This window comes from Schistocerca gregaria, chromosome 2, assembly GCF_023897955.1.
Source record: "Schistocerca gregaria isolate iqSchGreg1 chromosome 2, iqSchGreg1.2, whole genome shotgun sequence".
NCBI lineage: Eukaryota > Metazoa > Arthropoda > Insecta > Orthoptera > Acrididae > Schistocerca > Schistocerca gregaria.
Genome location: NC_064921.1, coordinates 597,882,570 through 597,897,947, shown reverse-complemented (window position 1 = coordinate 597,897,947; position 15,378 = coordinate 597,882,570). Strand labels below are relative to the sequence as shown.

Genomic DNA, 15,378 nt, shown 5'->3' with positions numbered 1-15,378 from the left:
ATCGAATTCAATTTTGCCTCGCTTAGAGATGCTGGTGGCAGTGCGACCACCAGCTTGGTGAGATTTATTGCGCTTCATTGCGCCACATCCACCCAGATGCCACCTACTCCGAACGAGGGCTCTCCCCAAGGGCGCCACCCAGCCAAAGCAACGGGTACCTGGCCGATATCCCATTGCCCGGAGTCCCCGTGCCCCAGACAAGATGGGCACATACTCCTTGGCATGCATGGGGAGGAAACAGCTGTGGCATCTGTAGTGCGATCCCTGCGTGGTCAGGGGGCTACCACCAAGAGGGTACATGACGACCCCACCACAACGGACTGGCTACCGTGCTGGATTTTAGGTGTTGAAAGGGTCCACAGTTGCCGTGGGCGCTAAGAAGGGGATTGCGCAGAAGACGAGGAGGCAACCCAGAAGACATGGGGTGTAAATCCCTCCACACGACAATAGATAGCATGCAATATGGAGGTGCACGATGGACCAATAGAAAAACACCACGTAAGGCGTCCTTCCCCAAATGGCACGCACTAACAACGGAAATTTTGAAAATGGCAGGTCAAACCCAAGTGGGGACCATCACATAAGGCCGAAACTTTGAAGACTCCTTTTAGTCGCCTCTTACGACAGGCAGGAATACCGCGGGCCTATTCGTACCCCCGAACCCGCAGGGGGGCTAGCAGTAATGTTTGCCTAGTCTGGCAGACAGTACAGGTGACGTGCAAGGCAGCAGGAAGAGCACATCCAAATGTTTACCCGGGTGACAGTGCCGTAGGAAATATTGCTGGCATGAAAGCAGTCACGTTACTGGGAAGCCAGTGGTGTATTTCGCTCGCTACATGTCTCCTGGCACCGGGATCTGGAGCAGCTGCCTTCGTTGAACAAGTAAGAGGATAAGGGCCTTGCTTGTGCTGTAAATTGTGGCCAGAATCGACTACTGGGTTCTGTGCTGTTGACTTCATTTCCTTGACCGGCCGTTGCTACTCCTACTGAGTCTGCCCTCAAATGTGTTTGATTTCAACTTGCTTAGTACGCAATGTCCTAGTGAGAGCTGTATGCGACGTGATGATTAAGAATCACTAGGGCCTGGAGTGCTGATACATTCTGTTTGTATATTGCTACTGTCAGTGTTTAACCATAATTGAAAACAGTTTGGCTGGTCCTTGTCCAAGGGCCACCTGGTTATTGTATTTATATCACATGCCGAAGTTAAGCTGACCAATTGTTATGGATTACATGGATAAAATTTTCCCTGGGTATATTTTGCCGTGAATTGCAATAACATTACTGTTAAGTTTCTATCTGAAGTAAAAGTGTGTGAGAGACATATATCTAATTCTAAATGAGTGGTTTCATAAACTCTTACAAGTTACTGAGAGGCCAATTGTTATTGTGTGCTTAAATAGTTTGATTCTATTAATGAAAGTACAAGAATTCCTTCAATGACAGTATGTGGATATTTTAATTAATTCTGATTGCTTTAAGTTGCTTTGTGTTTTGTACATGCATGCTAGTTGCTTGCATCTTGATTTCGTTTTATTGGGACTTCTGTCATTTGTCTTCGTAGCAGATCCAGGATCCTGGGTTGTATCCTGCTTGTGCTGTTGTGTATTTTCTGTCCCCTTTGCCTGTGCGTGCCAGCTGGCCATGTATCTAGTTCGCTCATGGCTTAATGTATAATTGGCCTTACACACATAAATTAATAGATTTGTACTGCTTAGCTGATATTCATTAATAGGTTGATTAATTCTACAGATGAAGTGCTGCAATGAATTATTGTGTTTCTAGTTACTTAAGGCATATGTCAGTCTGTTGTACATACCCACTAGTTCTGGGATTATTCATGACTTGCTGCTCCCATTTGGGGGTCCATGCCGAGCCTGTATTGGGAACAGCTGAGTGAGCTGTTGTCTGCTTCTGGGCGTATTTTGTTGAATCCCACGAGTTTGCTTGGTCACATGAAATTTTATGTTTTATATCCTACATTGTAGGGTGCCTGCCATTTAAGTAACGTGGTTGTGTGCCATGGTATCTGATTTGTTGCTGCCCTGTACTCCGAATGACTTTGATAATACCAATCATTGCAGTAACGAAAGACTACCTTTTTCATTAAAGTTTAGTAAATTGTTCTTCAGGTTGATCATAGTTTTTGAGTAATTTCACTAAATGTGTAATAGGCCATAAGTGCCGTGGTTTATGAATGTTTAAATTTTAAAGTAACTTGCTCTCATCTAAACAGTAATTTTAAAGATGCGTGGTAATTTTAAAAATGTGTTTATGGTTTCATTTGTTATTTGCCTTGTATAAATGTTCAGTGCAACTGTCAATGGTGATTGCCTGATAAATACAGTAACAGACACAATGTCAGATAAATAACATAACAACCATTTAACATAAAAAGGAGTTTCAAATAAAGGTTATAAATAAGAGCACAATGTTAAATCAGATATTAGGCCTACTTGAACATTAATATAAGGATTGCACTATATCCTGTATTTCAGTGTCCACGCCGGTGCTCTGAAATGAACTCACTGTAATTAAACTTTAAGTTGGTGTACTTTATTTTTAATAAACTGCATACTTAATAAATAATTATCTATTCTGAGTAAATACAGGTATAGCCAATCTGTTATTACAGAAAGTGTGATAATGCTCAAATGCTCAATAAAATCAACTGAACTAATTCTAGACACAAGAAGTTTAGTGGTGGTATACATTTCCTTTCAAATATTCATCCACAGTATAAAAAGATTTCTCTGCCAGTTAATCTTTGAGAACTTGTTTAAATTTTGGCAGTTCTGTGTGAACACATTTGATATGTAGTGGGAGAGCATTGAACAGCTTAATGCTGGAGTAGTAAACTTTTTTTTTTTTTTTTTTACCAGAGTGAGACGTTTCATTTCAACATGGACATTGTTTCTGGTGTTAGAGCCATGGAATTTATGGTTGTCTCGGCAGATAGAATAATTTTAGCACACAAAGGTCAGCAAGTAAAAAATATACTGTGAGGCAGTTGCTAGGATACCTATCTTTCGAAACAAGTGCCTGAAAGAGTGTCTTTGATGGACCCCACACATTATTCTGATTGCTTTTTTTTGGACAGTGAAAACTTTTTTGCAAGTGGTTGGTTCCCCAGAATATGATAGCATATGACATCAATGAGTGGAAGTAGCCAAAGTAGGCAACCTTAATGGCGTCAACTTCAGCCACTGAAGAAATTACTCTAATGCAAAAGTTGCTGAGCTAAGTTTTTTACTTAGATGAAGAATGTGAACTGACCAATTACATTTGCTGTCTACATAAGCACCCAGGAATTTTGTATCTTCAACATTCATTATTGGTTGATCTCTACATTTTATGTTAATTGCATCTAGATTACTTTGTGATGTATGGAACCTCATATAATGAGTTTTATTTGCAACGAGAGAGACACTATTTGAGGAAAACCAATTTAAGATGTCATTAAAAACAGTATTTGTAGTTTGTTCAAGATTTTGATCTATCAAATCGTCAATTAGAAATGTGGTATCATCAGTGAACAGGGTAAATTTGCTGTTTGTCTCAGAACAAAGTGGAAGATCATTAATGAAGATGAGGAATAGCAGTGGGCCCAAAACGGAGCCTTGAGGCACACCACACATTATCATGCCCCATCAGACGAGGCAGGTTCTCCAGAAGAGCCATTTAGCATTACAGTCTGCTTCTGATCCTTTAGATATGATTGTGGCCACAAGCCAACACTACCACCTAAACTACAGAAGAATTTGGAGATTTACACAGTCAAAGGCTTTCGTAAGATGACAAAAAATATCCACTGGAGACATTTTTTGTTAATGGTTTCCAAAACTTGGTTGCTGAAAGAGAATATTGCCTGTTCAGTACAAAGACCAGCACAAAAACCAAACTGATTTTTTCTTAAGATACTGTGGAAGTTGAGATGCTCTTCAATCCTCATGCATGAGTCTTTCAAGAATTTTCAAGAAGGTAATTAATAGGGATATTCGGCAATAGTTTGTAATGTTGTTTCTATCACCTTTTTTAAAGAGAGGAATCACTACAGCCAATTCTAGTCTGTCAGGGACAATCCCTTCTTGTAGGGATGTTTTGTACAAGTTGCATAAGACGGGACTAACAAATTTATAACAGTGTTTCAGTATTTTACTGGAAATATTGTCCACACCAGCAGAATTTTTATTTTTTAATGATTTAATTACTCTTATGACTTCGCTTACAGTAACTGGAGGTAAAGATAACTGTGGGATTCTGTTGCTAATAGCTCTGTTTAGGAGGGAAAATGATTCTTCCATAGAACCATTACAGTCTGTCTTCTCTGCTGCTCTCAAAAAGTGGTTGTTAAATATTTCTGCAACCAACTCAGGCTTCTTTATTATACTGTCCCCTGTTTTAATCTCTACCTGAGACACGTTCCCTGTTTTCCTGCCAGTTTCCCTTTTTATTGCTTTCCATGAGGAGCACTTTACTATCAGTCTGTTCAGAATTCCTTAGATGGTTGAAGAATTTACAGCTGAAATACTAGCAGCAGATAAAATTTGGTTACGTCTGATTTCTCATAATTTCATGGACCCAGTAACATGTAGAGAAAACATCAAGAGCCACACAACAAAAATCTACCCAGAATTATGTATTCTTTATTAAGTATGCAGTATATTAAAAATAAAGTACACCAATTTAAAGTTTAATTACAGCGTGTTCATTTCAGAGCACTGGTGTGGGCACTGAAATACAGGATGTAGTGCAATCATTATATTAACGTTCAAGTTGCTATTGCAGAACCACCCTAAATGGTAAGGGACCATATAATTATTCAGAAGTGGCACAAATTTTAAAGCTTAAGAAAATCTTATGACAATGGGTGTAGATAAACATTTTGAAATGACAGCCATTGAACTAACAAAGTTATGCATTAAAAAGACGTTAATCATTCTGTGCATGTATTGCTCACCTACTGGTAACTTGAACACTTTAAAAAAAAAAACAAATTAAATCGAGTCTTGGTTCACAAAACTAATGTAACAGTTTGTGGAGACATGAATAAAGACACAGGCATTGAAGATGAAATTAATAACTTCCTACACATTTTTGATGTGACGCATATGGGAAACACTGCTACTAGGCTATCAGAAAGTTTAACAGCAGTCTTAGGCCAAGTATTTCCACAAATTTTCAGAAGAAACTGTAAAGTATTTACAAGAGATACTGACTTTTCTAATCACTAATATTGGAAAATAAGGCTGAAAACAAACTAAAAAAATCCACAAAACCGCTGGCCTACAAAATGATCCTCTTGAAATGTAAAATACATATTACTACTTGGAAATTGGTAAATCAAACATGAGATTATGAGTATAAGGAAGGCAATGTAGATACTGCGTGTGCGTGTGTGGTCTGGGATCTAAACCCCATTTCTTATTAACACAAGTGCAGTATCAATGTAGCAACCCCTCACCTCAAGGGGGTTCCAGATACTACTGGGATATTAGTTCAGTTCTGACAATGTTGATGGAAAATACTAGTTGTAACCACACAGAGAGAACAGTCCTGGTACTCAAATGGAAATTGCAGTACAGTTAAATCTGAATACCCCCTTGGGTTTTAATCTATTCCCCTACAACTTGCAACTCTTGTCTGTCCACTACTTATCCTCTACAATTCTCACATTTCAACAATAGTAATTGGAAGTTTACTGCAAGGGATGTTTTAGCTAGCAGGCGAGAAAAGCTTGTAAACTCAAATCTTGTTGGAATCTCTGGATTTTAGTATATAAATTGATAACACACACATTTGAATTACACCAAAATAGTTTACTTACATAAAATCTCTTGCTATTTTAGGAGAAGACAAAGATCTTAACAACCCAGTGACAGCCACTCCTCCAAGCCAAAGATGCAAGTAATAAGTTCTGGTGACATTTGTCACAGAAGATAGAAAACAGTAAATCTATCCAACATGAATTTACATTTCAAGACATCCTTTTCTATATGTTATAACTTTTTATACTTTCTGAATTATTAGACAGTTTGTTACCATCACCCTTGAAAGCTTGATCAGGTTGACTACCTGTCTGAGTTTGGGTGTAATTATCTCCTGGTAGAACACCCATCCCACTCTGAGTTTTTTTATTTGCAAACTGAGAATTGTTTTGTTAACTTTTAAGGCTAGTGACCTATGCAGCTCAGACAGACACTATCCTTTTGCACAGGTAAGTTTGCTAGACCTTAGTTATAGCAGTTTCCCCATGCGTTTCTTGTGAATTACTGTTTAGCTACGACAGAAACGCACTCGATTAGTATGCAATACACATCTAGATGCAGATTTTTTAAATTAAGGATTGTACAAGCCCTGTCTTCTAGATGTTTCAACTAATTATATGTGGAATACCTTGTTCCACTGTAGTATCATACAGTTAATGGTAAGTGGACCCAGAATTTACAAAATTTAGAGGATTGGTGATACAAATCAATCATGATCCCTGACATAACACACACACACACACACACACACACACACACACACACACACACACAATACTGCCAGAGTTCATTTAGTAGGACCCAATGAGCATGTATAGCTTCTCAAATGTAAAAGGAATAGTAAAAACTATGCTCTGCCCCTTGAAGTGCACAAGTGGCAACTGCCCCTTCATCAAATCCTATCATCTTTCCATTATCCAGGATTTAAAATTTATCTCTTGTCCCACCTTTCCACTCCCTTGCTCTTCCATATTTCCTGACCTCTGGATATTGATATTTTTTTAATTTTATATTTGTATTTTAGTTTGATCAGCAATTCACATTTTTTGTCTTTAATGTGATTAGTGATCTGCCTCACCATTACTATGAAATAAAATGAGTGATTTGCCAAACAACATTTAATGTCTATCCATTAAACACCCGAACACATCCTGAAACCTTTGCAATGAAAAGATCTAACATACCTTTTCACAGAGAAGTTTAACACATGTTACATTTCCTGATAAACAAGCTAAATGAAGAGGAGTTGAACCAAAATTGTCAGGTTTTTGTAGATCAACACCTGAGTGCATCAACAGACGTATGAGATCAGCATGACCTGAAAACCAGTGGAACTTGTTTTAGCATTTAATTAATTGCAAAACACAGCTGTCTGTGAGAATCTTATCATTATAAATGAATACCTTTATAAGCTGCCCAATGCAAAGCAGTGTCACCGTTAATGTCTGTCAGGTGATTCAGTGCACCCATCCCAAGTAAATAAGTTGCAGTTGCTGAGCGACCAAACATACACGCTGTCATCAGGGGAGTGAGACCTTTGAAGTCTGCTGCATTAACAGCAACTCCTGCCTGAAACAGGAAAAAGTTTGGACCACAATTCACTTAACAAAAAACATTGAGTTACCAATGTCAGAAACCTGAAAAATTACACCAATAGCTAAAACTAAAAGCTATTAAAATGGTTAATCATCTACATGTATTATTTCTTTCTGAGTATGTAGCAAAGCAAAGTACCTCATAGAATGAAACCAACAGAAGTTGAACTCTCAGTCAAGGAGGAAAAAGGAAGGGCCTGTTAGTGAATCACTCTGCTTCTGCTTGGCAGAGTCTTGCGCACCATAAACATTTCATTGACTAGAAAAATTGTGTGTGTGTGTTTTTTCCCCCCCCCCTCTCATTCTGAAAAGTTGGGTGTATGTGTTTTTTCCCCCCCTCTCATTCTGAAAAGTTGGGTTCCAGTACTTTATGATTATGTTTGTTACACAATAAACAAATTACAAGCTCTGAAGACTAATCTTATCTACCATTTCCAATTTCATAAAGTCTAAGTTGCTCTGATGATACAAAATCTTCCAAACTAAAACAGTCTCTATAATACTGAGAGATGAAATCTACCAGGAGGAAAGATGAGTTGGAACAGACATACCATATACCCAAGCAACCACTTTAACAAGCTGGTTTAAGCAAAGTGAACAAGAGCATGAGAAGTGAAAAAATTAAACAGCAACAGAACTGACATAACATAGCAACACCAAAACAAGAGGAAACTGTGTGCGGACTTCCAGAGACACGGTGCTTCTGAATGGCTGCAATGTGGACCTCTCACTGAGTTAATTATGTGTTTCATAGATCATAGGCCTGTCTAAAAAGTCAGTTTTACTGATGAACATAGCTTTCAATCCTACTCAGGCAACTACACTTATAAGCTAAATGTTTTTAACAGGCAGCCAGTTCTTAAAGTCTGAATGTGGAATGGAAAGAGTTGTCCCAAAGAGATGATTTTACGTTATATTTAAAACTCACTTTGCTACCTATCAGACATTTTATGTCACTGAGCAAATGATCAAAAATTTTTGTTGTTACATACTGAATTCCTTTCTGCAACAATGACAGCTTTAATAATGGGTAACTAAGATCATTATTTCTACATGATGAGCTATCCCAGAAAATTAATTCCATACAACATCACTGGGTAGTAATATGCAAAATATATTACAAGGCTGATTTGTTTCCAAGGCTATCAATTCTACAAGGAACAAAAGTAGTTGAACCTATTTGTTTGAACTGCTCAATTTAGATAAGATGATTAGATTACATTAGATGTACTTTTCGTTCTATTTGATCCATAGTGAGGACATCCTCCAGGATGTGGAACATTACAGAAGAACAAGAATACACAATAAATATTTACAATGAAAAACAAATATGCTAGTGCACCTTCCACAGATCCCAAATAGAATGAAACCACTGGCAAGCTACTGAAAATGTATGTTCCTGAATAATGGACACCTTTCTGAACAAAAGTAAGCGACTAAATCGCTGTGAAGATCTGAAAGGTTCGCAGGAGAGCTTCTTGGAAATTTGGAAGGTAGGAGATGAGGTACTGGCGGAATTAAAGATGTGAGGACGGGGCATGAGTCACGCTTGGGTAGCTCAGTCAGAAGAGCACTTGCCCGCGGAAGGGCAAAGGTCCCGAGTTCGAGTCTCGGTCCGGCACACTGTTTTAATCTGCCAGGAAGTTTCATTTTTCTTATTTCTAATATTGATTCCATGAGCTGCTGGTTTGAAAAAGAGCTACATTTTAGTATTGATTCCACAATCTGTTGATTTGAAAAAGAGATGTATTTTAATGACAAATTTCATTATGGAATAAAGATATTGGGAAGCAGTAGTCAGTATCCCTATTTCCCTAAACAGGCCTCTGTGAGATGTTCAGGTTCACACCACAAATAAGTCTTATTACACATCTTTGTAGCTGGGATACTTGTTGAGTTACGCTATGAAATAATCCCATATGAATTATGGAATGAAGGTAAGCACAGTATGTCAGCTTTCTCATTTTTATTTCCCCTATATTTGACAACATTCGAATTGCAAATAACGATCTGTTTAGGTGCTTCAGCAGTTCTGTGGTGTCCTGCTCTAGTTGAATATATTATCCAGCTCTAGGCCTCATCTCAAGAATTTAACAATGTCCACTTCTTTTACCTGTTGGTCATCGTACTTTAGGTGTATACTGGCAAAACACCACTTACAAGTTCTGAATTACATATAATGTGTTTTTCATAGTTTAGTTACACGAAACTGGCAAAGAACCATTTATTAATGACCCTGAAAATTTCATTAACCGATCTTTCTAAGACTATACTTATTAACTATTTACTGCAATGTTTGTATCATCTGTAGATCAGTAATATACAGTACCTCATCAATATTTATACCCAAACACTGGGAGCATTCTATCCCATTTACTGACTCCTGTTCACGTGCTACGTCACTTGCTGGTATGATTATTTGTTGCACAGAACTGAATATAATATGTTTTCTCAATACATAAGGAGTGTCCATTTTTATAGAACTACTTAATAATTATCTCCAAAACGCCATTAACAATCTCTTCCATTACCTTCACTCTAACATCATGTAGCTGCAGTTCCAGGGAACCTGGGTGACGTTTGAAGAGAAGGAAAAACAGTAAGATATGAACTGGGAGAAAGAAATGAAAGAATAAACCACCCGGCAGACTTCTGCACAGATGGGGATTAATTCCTCACTAACACTTGCTTTAAGAACCATAAAAAGAAGGATGCATATACATGGAAGAGACATGGAGACGACAAGGTTTCAGACTGATTATATAATGGCAAGGGAGAGAGATCCGAATCAGATTTTAACCTGGAAGACACTTCCACGAGCAAATATGGACTCTGATCACAGTTTACTGATAATGAACTGTAGATAAAAACTGAAGAAATTGCAAAAAGTTATTAAGATGGGGTCTGTATGAGTTGAAAGAACCAGAGGCTGTCTAGAGTTTTGGAGGTAGCATTAGGCAGCAACTGACAAACAGTGAAAGGAATACAGTAGAAGACAAATGTACTAGGCCTGTCTAAAAAGTACCCGACCTCGGCCAGAAAAAATATTTCTAATACATGACAGGGTTGGGATCCTAATCCTCTTCTAAGTAGGCCCATTGTGCTGGCCACACTTAGCCCACCAATCCTTCCACTCCTGAAAAAACCTCTGGAAGTCTCCTTGTATAATGATTTTCAGCTCCGTCATCATGTTCCACATTATCATTTCTCTATTCTCAAAACAGAGATCCTTTCAGTGGCGCCTTCAATTCTGAAAACAACCAGAATTCACAAGGAGCCATGTCTGGAGAGTAGGGACATTGTGAAAGGCTGTAATTCCATGTTTGGCCAAGCAATTTTGGATCAAGTGGGATGAATGTGTGAGGGGTATTGTCGTGATTCAGTTGCCAGGTTTTTGCCGTTGTGATGCACAATTCCATGGACATCAAAGAACACAGTCAGCATCACCTTGATTTTGCTTCACACCTGCCACGCTTCCTTCGGCCATGGAGACTCGGGATGCTTCTGTTGCGATTACATGTTTTTTGTTTCTGGGTCATACCCGTATGCCCATGACTCATCTCCAGTTATCACGGTGTTCAGAAACCCAGGATCAGTGTTGGTGGTGTCCAGAAGTCCTGCACAACGTCATAACAGATGTCTTTTTGTTCCACTGACAACAAGTTGGGCACAAATTTCGCAGCCACTTGATGCATGTTCATATCATGCAAAATTGCAACCTCTTGGGCAATCTTCCACACGGTCAAATGACAATCTGCCATCAGCAAATTTTGCATTCTCTCAACACCAACTGCACTCAGGCAGTTTGGGGCCTGCCAGAACGCTGGTCACTCTCCACTGATGTGCGGCTATTTTTGAATCGGTTGAACCACCCCTTAATTTGTGTTACATCCATCGTTCTCCAAATACCTGCTGACACGAATTGTTTCGCTTTCAAAATCACCAAGCTTTTGACAAAATTTGATGCAGTGTCTTTGCTCAACACGTACAGTCATCTTGAGAGAATCGGTAACCCACAAACACATTGTGTAGCACTTCACTCAGTGACAGTGAGACAGTGACTGACGCATTGGAAGGCGGGGACCAAATTCACGCATGTGCATAGAAGTCCCTTCCTTTACTGCGTACAGTGGTACCATGCTATTGTCTCTTTTTTGCATGGGAAAATGAAAGGTCAGATACTTTTTAGACAGCTCAGAGATGACAAAGTGCACGCACCAGAGGATCAAATAGGCACAAAGACAAGCCCTAGTAGAATTCCATGAATACTATAGGTGGTATTGAATTTATTGATAGAAAAAAATATAAAAATGCAGCAAATGAAGAAGATGAAAGGGAATACAAATGTCTAAAAAATGAGAGTGACATGAAGTGTAAAACGTCTAAGCACAAACAGCTACAGAACACATGTAAGTATTAAGAAGCATATTTCACTAGAAGAAAGATGGATACCACCTACAGGAAAATTGAAGAGGCCTTTGGAGTAAAAGAGAAGCAACTGTATGAATATTAAGGGCTCAGATGGAAAACCAGTATTAAGCAAAGGAGGGAAAGCCGGAAGGGGGAAGAAGTATGTAGATGGTCTATACAAGGGAAACAAACTTGAAGGTAGTATTGTAGTAAGCTAGGAGGATGTAGATAAGTTGAGCTGGGAGATATAATACTGCAAGAAGAATTGACAAAGCACAAAAAGACCTAAGTCGAGACAAGAACCTAGAGGACAAGATATTTCATCAGAAATACTGATATTCTTGGGAGAGCTAGATATGACAAAACTATTCTACATATATAACATTCGCAGTCTAAGATAAAGCTTTTGATAGTGTTATCTGGAACATATTCTTTGAAATTCTGAAGGTAGCTGGGGCAAAATACACAGAGCAAATGGCTATTTCCAACTTGTACAGAAACCACATGACAGAATGTGTCACACAGGTGTTAAGACATAGCTCCTCTTATTTAAGAGTTTTCATCATTGTACCACCTCATTTGGTATTATGTATCTCCACTGAGAAGGATATCAACAGAAATTACAACTGGACTTTACAGTGGTGGACACATATTACTCACTTGCAGGAGTACTTGCACGACAGCAGCATGACCCTTTCTGCATGCCCAATGAATTGGTCTGGGGCCTTGTGTCCCAAGGCATGACAGATCTACAGGAGCTGATCGCTCAACAAGATAACGCATGACTTCAACATTGCCATCCAGAGCAGCCCAGTGAGCAGGTGTGTATCCCCATTCATCTCGTGTACTCAGTGCCTCTGGACCCAGCTTCTCAACTAAGGACTCTATATCACTGACATCACTGAAAAAAGAAATAAATAATTTCATATTTAATTTATTTCTTTCAATTATAAATGCATTCATAATAAGGAAATGCAATCAAAACAGGAAATAAATGCAGTGCTTTGAGACCAAATGTCAAAGATTATTGAACACTGTCACAATATAATATACAATAAATCAAACCTAATTTCTTGCCTAACTACTTTTATCTTCTTTCCATCCTAGTTTTTGTTATGTGTCTCTTGACTCATTGATTTTAGAATGCACTTAAATGTGAAAGCAAGATATTATACAATCTAACACTTTACAAGTACTTTCTATTGATTGTGGACTTCTTTTACAGTAAAACAAACTCTGTACGCAACATTGCAAAATGATCAGAACTCTCCAAGCCACTTCCTTTCTCAATACAAGCAATGTCCGAAGGAAGATTGTATAGCTGTTTAAAGTCCTGCCGACAGCCCGGTCATTGGAGAAGTTTGCTCGGAATACGAAAGTACGGGGAAGGAAATCGACTGTACCCTTTCCAAAGGAACCATTTTGGCATTTGTCTGGAACGATTTGGGGATATCACCTGAATATAGAAGGCCGGACGGGGATTTGAGCCGTCTTTCTCCGGAATCCGTGTCCAGAGTGCTAATTGTCTGGTTTTATTAATGATCTACGGGCGATTAAAAAAACTACCACTTATTTTTTTTGGAAAGGTATAGTTTGACTAGTTCCGCAAGATTCTTCTTCATGGCGGTATGTACTGAACATTACTACCGAATGTGCAATGAAACATGGTGCAGAGATAACTGTCAACTTTCGGATGCACGAAACATCATTACACTTGCTTATATACTCACCCAGATCTTACAACGTCAAATATTGATTTCGATGTATGTCCTGTATGGAATTCTGCATTGTCTGAACAACACAATATGTTACTGTCTTTCTCTCCTGCTACTGTTGTCGTATTGTGTTCCGCTACCATGTTGCACGAATGAGCAGTAGGTACGCCCCAGACACATCTAGCTGTGCCCGGCGTAGGATAAACTTTGCAAAGCGTTCTGCTGTCTTAATTAGCAACAGTAATAAGGATTTGTGGCAAGTTCGTATAGGTGGTAAACGAGCAGCAACACCAAACTCCTTGTCAGTTGTCACTATGTGACAGCTGTCAAACAGTTTGCAAAGATTAACGAGCAACACACTATGTAATATCTCAGACCAAATGCAAATTCTAGTTAGGCCTTCTGCACATGCAGCGACTGAAAAGCAATGGGTCGGCGATGTCTGGTTGTAGACTGGTTAGCAACGCAGCTCCGCACACAGCGCAACTCTGCAATGAGAAACTGCTGTTGCCATTTGTGAGCGTGGAGGAGGAGTGTTGTTTGTTGTACCTACAACATCTTTTGATTACACAGTACATGTCAAGTACAGATTCGAGCACACAAGGAGATGTAGTCCTCTATTATTATTACTTACGATTGAAAAAAAGAAGGAAATTCTGGGTTCATCCATACACTCACAGAAACATAAACTGCAGGCTGTTTGTAGCAGCGAAGCAGCTACAACAAACAGATTCGACATTCATTGGTTTTTATAGAATTAGTAAACATTGCTACAGTGATTCGGTACAACTGATTTCTCCCGCCATAACACAGCGAAATTTACAAATGAGGGAACGTATCAGTTCAGAAGAACGGATATTAACCACTTTGAGGTAAGAGAGTTCTGATTTGTTTTATACACAAATAATAACATTTCATTGAAAGTACATACAGTCTACTGTGTTTTATAAGTCATTTTCTTAACTAACTTTCAAACTGCGTTGTCAGTAGAATCTACCAGTCATTGTTGACGAGCCGCTTGGCAAACTAATTCGTAAAACTAACTGGCAGCGCTATTGTCTTGGTTATTGTTCTCTGTATCTCCGCCTGATTCAATAGTGACATTTATTGATTGGGATCCAATGACTGCGTAACAACGATAGGGACAAATAGTGATGGAGTAGGTGACTGGTTCATGATTTAGTCGATTAGATGTAATACTCTACGGTTGAATATTTTTTGTTGCTCATTCTTTTCATCCAACTCAGATAACAAGCAAAGAAGAAAGTTTCGTATCTTCTCTCCTCTTCAGTTTAGCCTTCTTGTCTTTAATAAACTCGATGAAACAACTGTTAATTTCATCATATTTGCGGACGAGAATCAGATGCCACATGGAAATTCCTGTTAGCTTGACAACTTTGATAGTGTTCCCTTTGAGGCTGTCCTCATTCAGCTCATTAGTCGCAGTGTAAGGATGGTAGCGGTGTTTCTGGCGGAGCTGTTGGCGTGGACGAGGAGGATGGTGGTGAACATGCGAGATGCTGAGAAGAGGTTTCCTCACTGATTACAGCATAAAGTACATTTTCTTCGACATGGGGGTATATGGTAAATTTCCAGTGGCAACAGAGGCTATGGGTTTCACAAACGGTAATGCAAACTGCACTGCTTGCATTAAATAATAAAGCTTCTTTGTCTTTGGTCCCACTTGGAGGAGGTTTGAAGTTCCAAACAACGACTGTTCCTAAATTACTCCATTTCTCTTTGCATTCAGGGTCTGAAACAAAAAGAAGGCGTTTCTCTTAAGATCAAATAGGTAATAAATTGTAGAGAATCGCGAAATAAATTAATAAACTAAACTTATAAATGGTTTTTCATTTACAGGTATGAGAATGATAACCCATTTCCCCATTA

General features: G+C 38.8%; 1 protein-coding gene across 1 annotated transcript in view; it reads right to left on the bottom strand.

The window, feature by feature from the left end:
• LOC126334526 (uncharacterized) overlaps positions 1–13,851 on the bottom strand; it is a 75,836-nt gene extending 61,985 nt beyond the window's left edge. The window contains exons 1-4 of the mRNA XM_049996876.1: positions 13,504–13,851; positions 12,434–12,674; positions 7,172–7,337; positions 6,953–7,086 (exon numbers count right to left, since the gene is read on the bottom strand). Coding sequence (XP_049852833.1) covers positions 6,953–7,086; positions 7,172–7,337; positions 12,434–12,674; positions 13,504–13,631 — 669 coding nt within the window. The 5' untranslated portion in view covers positions 13,632–13,851. The remainder of the gene's footprint in view (positions 1–6,952; positions 7,087–7,171; positions 7,338–12,433; positions 12,675–13,503) is intronic.
• Positions 13,852–15,378: the final 1,527 nt, after the last annotated feature.